This window comes from Vigna radiata, chromosome 9 (genome assembly GCF_000741045.1).
Source record: "Vigna radiata var. radiata cultivar VC1973A chromosome 9, Vradiata_ver6, whole genome shotgun sequence".
Taxonomy (NCBI): domain Eukaryota; kingdom Viridiplantae; phylum Streptophyta; class Magnoliopsida; order Fabales; family Fabaceae; genus Vigna; species Vigna radiata.
Window position 1 is genome coordinate 2,787,324 of NC_028359.1, and position 9,349 is coordinate 2,796,672.

The following is a 9,349-nucleotide window of genomic DNA, read 5'->3' on the forward strand; positions in this document are numbered from 1 at the left end:
AATAACTGCAGAAGATGTTGAGAAACGAATATAGGCTGATGTAATAATTGCTCTGGAGTTGATCTTCATTGATGAAAAATTAAGAACATAAAGATTACAGTATTCTTTACACAGACCATGTACTTAATTTTATTTTCTTCCAATCAAATGATTATGTATATGCAATAGAGTTATTCCTATTTAGTATTTATATTGATATTGTTAGTAGATATGGACCTATAAAATGTGTGTGTTTGTGTGTATATATATATATATATATATGAAAGAAACGAAGATGATCTGATTCACAAACAGACTGTTAGACTACAGAAATACCAAGTGCCCTAAAAGGAAAGTGGTCATCATTCAATTGCGCTCAGCCTAGGTATTCAATTTTCAAGAAATTTATAGTATTGTCAATTCCACTGACGTGTAATTTGGATATACAATAGTGGCATTTTGAGCTGGAGCAGTGATTTATCCTTGCTATATAGAGATCAATGCTTTCCTTCTTTAATTTCTTTTATCAGCTGGCCAGCCCAGAGAGATGTAGAAAGAATGCTGATTTAGATCCATTGCGATAAAATCAACTTAAACCAGCAACTGTTAGAAATCCCATTGCAGTGCATATCCTGAAAGAAAGAAATATCACATAAAGGGAGATGAGACCCATTCCTAATGTTCTGTTAGGATGCATGTTCTTGGTAGGTAGCAAAACAAGTGCATATAGCAGTCCTGCGATCAAAAATCCCATGGTGTATAATAAGCTACTATCTTTAGGCACCACGTACAAAGAGGGTTTCTTAGACCAGGTCCCAAGTAGCAGCGAGATTCCCAAGCCAACAAGTGTGTTGAACATAGGACCTGCATAGCATCCAGATATAGCAATCTGAACTCCATCTTCTCCATCCAATGCCAATGCAATATTTGACATCAAATCTCCCATTGAATTTCCCCATGCTAATACAGTTAACCCCAAGATGGATGGGTTAATTCCGAAAATTACACCAAATGCTACCAATAGAGCCACAAGCTCGTTTGCTATTATGTAGAACCACACTATGCTCATGATGAATCCTCCAAGTACCCAAGCAAGCAAAAATTGACGTGGTGGATGATCAGATACTGTGTATTTATAAGCGAGAACACCAAATGTACATCCAAGACCAACACCGACACAATAAGAAAGAATAACACCCTGATTACTCACACTGTCTCTGGTGCTAAACAAAAGGCCCAGGAGAATGGGAGACAATGAAGCACTGATGACAGCATAAGGTTTTGACCATACTTCTTCGTTGACCATTGGAATTGTGAATCGCCTAGGAATAGCCAGTGGAATCTCCATCAGCAGAAAAAGTTTTGAAACTGAGAAGGACACCCTGGTGTTCTCCCCAGACCCATCAGTCCATCCCCAGGGAGGACTTTCATCATCCAAAAAGCTGATTTTGCTTGTTTGATTTGAATATATTGCCACATTTGAAGACCACATCCACTGTGGCAACGATGGAGGAAGGCGGGGAGGATCGCTTTCAGTGTCTTCAAGCAAAGGGCTATACATCGGAATGTCATCTTCCACGCCTAGAGAGAACACACTTCCCTGGACAGGAAGCAATGGTGTGACAACATCTAATTTCAATCTCTGTGCATGTTTCCTCAATATCTCATTGGCAGCAACAACGAACGCATACACAAAATAAATGGATACAAAAGCAATGGCCGCTCCAACACCCACCTTACCAATAACCAAAATCATAAGCAGCGAAAACAGAGTCAGAAGAAAGAAACTCACATCCCTTATAAAGCATCTTCGATCAATTCCAACCTCCTTCTCCGCAACGCATAGCGACACAGTTCCAACAACGATAGTGGTAACAAAAAGAGCACCACCCAACACACTGTTAAGACCAACCTCACCACTTTCAGCACCCACAAAGGAAGCTATACTAGCAAACACGTCAGGTGCTCCATTCCCAAGTGGAAGCAACACAACCCCAGCTACGGTTGGAGGCAATTTCAAGAGCCTTGACAATCTCTCAAGTGAAGGACAAAAGTAGTCTGCAGCAGTGTTCCCCAAGAGATAAAACAAAGCAGCAAGCCATACACCCAACCCTAGATAACCAAAAACTCTAAAACCCTTACATGTACAATAGAAAAATTTCAAGTAATCAAGGTATCCATCAGAAGAGCACTCTGGATGAACCTCTAAGAATTCACAGGAACTAGCATAACCATCATGGTGGACCAACCCAGAACAGAATTCAGAATATCTCACACCTAAATCATTCTCACCGGCAACACCTGAAGTGTTGGCACCGATTTCAACCATTCGACGATGAATCACAGAAGACCCATCTCTTAAAATCGCATTTTGAGGCAACTTGTGGCTAACAAAATAGGAGGATTGCCTGAGAATCGGGTTGCGAATGATGTCGTCGCGATTGTAAAAGAAGAAAAACAAAACCCCGACACACAAAAAGTTGAAAAGCCCACGAAAACTTCTATGTTGTGCATCAAAAAAGGTATTTGGCGCTTTCATTTCCAATATTGATATCCAAGGAAGGAGTTTGGGATCCGAATTATGAAATCCCAGAGACGGAAAATAGTCTAGGGTTTCGATCTCTAAAAGGCGGAACGACGCGCAAAGGAGAGAACTTGGGGGAAAACGGAGAGGGGAAAGATGGCATTACAGAGAAGTGAAGTGAGAATCAAAGAATAATGGGGCTTACCCGATGAATTGAAGAAACAGAGTAGTCAGGGTTCAGAAAGATACTGCTTTTGGGGTTTTCGATGTTCCTTCGTCTTCCGCCACAGGAAAACCTTGCTAGCTAGCTACCCATACATACAGATACGATGTTTTTTTATTTTATGATTTTCGTAAATTTTTATGTTGTGATTACAGTTCTAATTATGTTTTTTTTTTTAATTCTTAAAAAATTGTGAATTTTAATTGTTATAATATAAGACATTCTTTTTAATTTAATTGTTATATTGTAAATTTTATTTGTTCTATTTGCTCTTTTCCCTATTAAAACTCTTTCATTTCATATTTCATAGCTATATACATTCAATATGTGTACTATGGTTTAATAACTTAAAAAGGTGGCTCAAATTTCTCTCGGACCCAACAGTGTGAAAGGTCAAGTGCTACTAAACCCAAAAGTATTCGTAATATTGGGCTCCTGCTATTTGTAGTTCCCTTTACACTTTATTTTCTTCTTTGTTTTAAAAAAAAAAAAAAGTCTTATTTCCTTTTCACTCACCATTCTTTTGCTTACTATATTTGTTTATGTGGAAACTTCTTCTTTGTTGTTGTCATTTACAGATCGAAAAATGACTGTCTCGTTGAAAAATCGCTTTGCTAGCTAAGCAAACTAATTTCAAAATGAAATATATAAAATTAATTTCAAAATAATGAGAAATATATAATTTTGTATGTAATATATGATTTTGTAGCTATTTTATATACAATATATGATTTTATACGTGATATATGAGTTTGTACAAAATCAACAATAGAATATAAAGTCTACATGAATGTTATGTAGATATTTAATAATAGAATATAAAGCATATGGTTGGTCACAATATATATTTTGTTACTAAATTAAATATTTATATCAAATTTTAAATAAGCAAAATTTGAAAGTTGGATGACATTTTGTCAAATTGTTGGACACACATAAGCATTTCAAATATAGTATGCATGAATGTAATGTGTTTAGCTCAAATACAAAACTGACATAAAAGATTATAAACTAAACAAAAATATTGGTTAGCTATAGGGATGAACATAGATGAAAAAGATGAAAAAAAAGTAGATGAAATGATCTATTAACAAAACCTTTAAGAAATACTTTTATTTATAATGTTAACATATTTTCTTTTCTTTGTCCTCTTTTGTTAAAGTCACGCTAATTTTTTTATTTATTATTTTTACAAATTATTCGTCTTGTTTGTTAGGTACAAACAAAATATCACATCGATTAAAATAGATATGAACATAAATATATATATATATATATATATATATATATATATATATATATATATATATATATATATATATATATATATATTTAGTGATATAAAAACAAATCCATAAAACTTCACTTAAAGGAAGAGATATTGTTGTAGCTAAAATTGCATAATATAATTTATTTTACGTATTTGAATCAAACTTAACCAAAAACTTTCTATGTTATTGAAATTGATTAATATCACTAATTATCATTTCCTAAAAAAGTATATATGCGAGTTTATTTAATAATTATTGATTCTTTATTAATCATAAAATATAATTATCGCTGAAAAGTTAATTTAACAGAGTCAAAACTCAATCCACTGTAAACTTTATTCATCGATAAGAATGCATAGGAATTATAGTTTTATTTTAACAAATAAAGATTTAGTCACTTGTCAACATAAAAGAAAAAAATAATCATCAATGATTAGTTTCAAGAATTTCTTCATCTTCAAGTTTTACTTTGTCAAACTTTCCACTCCATCTCTCATTTTTTTTTCCTTTTATTTTAAAATAATATTATACATAAACACGTGTTTTGAAAAATTCTCCTAACAACAAAGTCTAATCCTTTTACATTCTAAAATTTATTTTTTAAATACATTTACATCCCATAAAGTAAAACTTAATTTCCTAAACGTGCCATTTTATAAAAGAAACAAAGAGAAATGTATTTTGTGAATAAAAGAACGTGTAAATAGCAAGAGCCTAAAATAAGCAAAATAATAGTACAAAGGTTGAAATATTATTAACAACTATGTTAAAGACACAACTACAAATGAAAAAACAACACGCTTCATGAAAAAAAAAGTCAAACAAGGAACTTGATTATAAGTTATGAAAAAGACAACGAAAATACTAAAATAATAAATTTTCATCTTACTATTGTTGTTCCTTGAGACATTTTTAGTAAAAATAAGCATAACAATTAAGAAAAGCTGTTTTATAAGTATACTCATATAAGGTTGACACATCACGAATAAGAGTACGCAACTTTTGTAGCTTTATTAGCTGTATAAATTTCCGAATTAATGGTTGTAAGTAATAGACACCAGAAATTAAAGTAAGACTATGACATTACATGTTAAAACAAATAGATTAGATTGTTTTCGTTATATGGTTCAGAATTTAAGAATTATTTTAAGTTTTACATTGGTTAAAAATAAAAAAGTAAAAAGTATTTGAAATTTAAGTATAAATATGATTATTATAAGATTTTGAATAAAATGTAACGTCAATCTTTTATATAATTGAATTTAGATCTCATTGGCTGTATTTTTTTAGTAGTTGGTTCGTTTTTGTATGTTCTTCTCTTTTTAAAGAAAAATGATTCTTTTACATACTTTAATTTTTTACATTCATTTGACACTATTCTTATTTACTTTTTACTTTTTTCTTTCTTAAAAAACTATCAAATTTTACACTTTTTAAATTATTTTATCATTATATTCTGTGTCAAATGAAATGAATATAAAAGTGTGTGATGATATTATTACTCCTTCTCTGAGACTTTGTTCAGGGGTTCTTCTAAAGAATTCTCTATAATCCCACAGTAGATAGAGTCAAAATTGGTTCTTTATATGCACTTTGGGGTAACTGTTCCCGTAGAATCTACGGCTCAATTCTGGAAACTAACACATTCGTTGGCAACCTACAATCACGGGAACCATTATGATGATGACCTAATTTTGCCACCCAATAATTGCCCAATTGGTTTTGAATAGCACATAAACAATTCTGACAATATGACTAAAAATAATGATGGATGGTTCATGAGGCTATTTTTATAATGTTAATCAGACCATTAAATTAATCTGTTGAGCTAATCATCGTTGATTGGTGAGCTTAGAGCAAAGTGAAGAAGAACCCTTTTAACTTATTCAAGAATTAGATAAACTACTTTCCCGGAAAGGGTGGAAAAACACACAATTGATGGGAAATTTTGGACGCTTGTTGGAGGAAACCACCAACCCTTTTCAAAGAATAAGACAGTCAAATTTTTTGATATTATATTAACTATCATCCTAACTGGCAAGAACTTCCATTCGTATCTTCCTCAAGTACACCAATATTGACACGAGTTATGCAACCTTTGGTCTCATTTCTCAACTGGGTAGTAACCATTTTGCTTCACTTTTATCCAAAATTAGAAAAGTTTAATTCTTTGGTTTTTGAGTTCAGTTTGCATGGTCGTCAGTACAAATATCTCCACAAAGAGAAACTCATTCTTTGTAGAGGCAAGCAAGGTGGCAGGAGTAATCTGATGATTCATAGAAACCTGTTAAACAGCTAGAGATTATTACTGCTTTCTGCTTCTATTTACTTTGCATGACAAAGTTTAGCAGAGGACACAGAAATAACGTTGTTGACATGATGATATGTTCATTGAAAATTTAGTCGTTTTGGAGCTAAGTGGGGGCTGTGGCATATCATAATAGAAACAAAACAGACAAGTTTCAACTGACACGTCAGTCTTGTGTTCGAGAATGTTCTGTTCTATCTAGGATAATCACAGAACAGCAATTCCATCTGGCATGCGTTCTTTAGCCAGACAAACTTACTGTTTACAATTTTATTAGTGCTCAAACGGTTTCATATATATACTGTAATTTTAATATGAAATCTACTAGTAAACTTTGTTTGAAAATGTATGTTTTATTTTTTTAATCACTAGTTATAGTTCAAAACGAATTTGACTCAAATATATAAGAAACAAGAGCTTAGTTGTCATGCGTTGCCACCAGAAAGATCTAAAGGTGCACAGAAAAGAAAATCACAAATAGATGAGACCATCCAACCACTTTGAATTCCTAAGGCATAATCATAATCATTCCACGGCTCTTGGTCCCTCTTTATACGATACTATCCACTCGTCTACTTTTGTTCTAGTGTCATGGATGTATTTACTTGCAGCTTGTTACCATCTTTTTATAGTGAATAGTATATTCAATGCTGATGTGCCGGAATAAAGCCTAGAATAAATTTTGGTTAAGTTTGACATATAAGGCAGGGAGGGACAATAGACCAGGTCAATGAAACGAAAGTATATTAGTGATTTTTAAACCCGTGATTTGCTCTTGTATTTTAAGACTGCGTAGAGCATTGTAGGAGTAACTATTTTATGCAAAAGACTCAGCACAAGCTTCAGGTTTATAAACACTAAAGATATTCATGACTGTTTCAACTTCCAACCACCGAAGGTTTTTCCTGTGTAATTGACTCGAAATTATAATGAATGTCAGAAGCTGCATTCGTGCTAGCACTAAAAGTAGACCAGTCAATTTTATATTTCACCAATGATTAGTTTTTAAACCGGTTTGGAGAAGTATAACTCAATTATTGGTGTCCTTATTTTTGTTTTCGCTTTAAATAACCACAACTGATATCAACCTAGCTTAATCATTTTGAGTACAGACAAGATTAGTTGAACTCCTGGATCAAATTTTGATATTTTGCTAAGCATCAATTTGAGTACAGACAGCATTGTCCCATTTTCTCTTCAGCTGCAGCAATTGTGAAATGTGAAATTTTGACTTCAGTTATGAACAGAATTTTGTTATTTCAAACAATTTAAGAGGAATAGAAAACAAGGTAACTGGTATTAGTGAAGCAAAATTCTTGACCAAATTATGTTCAAATTTCTAACAAACAGATTGAAAGTTCTGTACTGGACAAAACTACAATTGAACATCTAATTTTTCAGCTTATATTTTTCTGCCCTTATTTCTGATGTCTCCTTCCATTTTTATCCAACCAAACAGACAGCATTTCCTTCATCCCAATCCTTCAGTGAGGGTAGGGAAGCAGCTCTCAGACCTTGCAAGCACAGAACCATGGATTTCTGTGATAGTCTTAGTTGGACTATTAGGTGTGGACCTTACTCTAGGAGAATCCAAACTCCTTCTAAGAATTTGTCTCATGGCAGATATCAAATGCACTGTTGGATTTGGAGGAGGCCCTGATGCCTTGAACTTTTTGCAGAAGTTCATATGCTTTGCCATTGCTTCTTCTGTGCAGACAAGCCTCTCAGACCTCACAATTTCATCCTTAACAGCCTCAGCACACAACCCACAGACCCATTTTCCATGGTACCTCTCCCTGATTCTTTCTATATAGGCTGGGGTGCACTCTTCTGTTAGTCCACAACAGTCACACACAGCAAATTCAACTTCACTTTGTCCAACTAGTATGCTAGCTGCTGATTGAGTTTCTGGTGCCGATATCACCACAGGGTCAATGATCATCGGTGCAGACATTGCCAACCACCCTGACAACAAACAATCAGCACCAAACAGGTTAATATAACAACATCATTTTTATCATATTTGAAACAAGATAAAAAATATTCAAGGACATGCTTCAAATGCCATAAATACAAACGGTTTTCACTTTTCACAAGACCAATAAATCAACAGGTTTTTCGTTCAACAAATACCGAAGAGCTTTCAGCCAATGAAGAAATCAAGAAGAGAGAAAAAAGTCCAACCAAACCAAACTATTTTCCCCTCTGAGCTTATCACAGAGTTTATTATTGTGCTGAATGTAAAAATATCAGGGAAAATTATAGAACAAAACAAGGGAAACTGAACAGAAAAGCACGATAAAATTGTATAAGCAACCAAATCGAAGAAGCAATTTGACGAGGATTATTACCAGCAGAAGCAGATCAAAATGAATGAAATCAATTTTTTGTTTATCTTTTCTGTACTTCTGCTTGCTGGGTAGGTATTCTTCTCCTCCTCTTCTTATCTCTCTTTCTCCCACTCACCTTCCTCAATTTTTTCTTCAGGGAACAATAACTCAGACATGAAAACCATTTCAGAGAAAACTTAAAACCCCTTTTGCTTTCTTCTACCTCCAAGAAATTAAAAAAAAAAAAGTTTCTTTTTTTTTTTTGAAAAAAAACAAAACTTTGAAGAAACCCAAATCTTATGTGAGGAAACAAAGGGATTTTATTTGGCTTCTCCACGGGATCTGCACTCCTAAACTATATATGAATAGTGGGGAAGTCGGGAGAGAGAGAGAGAGAGAAAGAGAAAGGCACTTTGTAGAGAGAGAAAGAAAAGAGGTGAGAGAAAAAACATCAATGATTGAGGCTTTAAGGTTGTGGACTATGGTTTAATCCACGTCGACAATTTTTTTATTGAATGTGTGAATGTTTGGCCATTGATGATTGGATTGCCAGCTAAGCATTATGATATCGTGACTCGCTTCTTCCCCAATTTGTGTTGCTCTCTATTTTCACAAAATCAATTATTTACGCACAAAGCGTGATTAATATTCAACAAATATTTTCCATATCCATTTATTTTATTTAAAATTGATCATCGATTAATATTTTATGTG

At 33.4% G+C, this 9,349-nt stretch overlaps 2 protein-coding genes across 2 annotated transcripts; both read right to left on the reverse strand.

Annotated features, from left to right (window-relative positions):
- Positions 1-260: 260 nt before the first annotated feature.
- LOC106774317 (cation/calcium exchanger 4) lies at positions 261-2,829 on the reverse strand. The gene has a single exon (XM_014661271.2). It carries the CDS (start codon positions 2,516-2,518, stop codon positions 566-568), a length of 1,953 nt encoding a protein of 650 aa, XP_014516757.1. The 5' UTR covers positions 2,519-2,829; the 3' UTR covers positions 261-565.
- A 4,598-nt stretch (positions 2,830-7,427) lies between these two features.
- LOC106773555 lies at positions 7,428-9,076 on the reverse strand. Its single transcript, XM_014660245.2, has 2 exons — positions 8,657-9,076; positions 7,428-8,270 (listed from the first exon to the last, which is right to left on the reverse strand). Exon 2 carries the CDS (start codon positions 8,257-8,259, stop codon positions 7,777-7,779), a length of 483 nt encoding a protein of 160 aa, XP_014515731.1. The 5' UTR covers positions 8,260-8,270; positions 8,657-9,076; the 3' UTR covers positions 7,428-7,776.
- Positions 9,077-9,349: the final 273 nt, after the last annotated feature.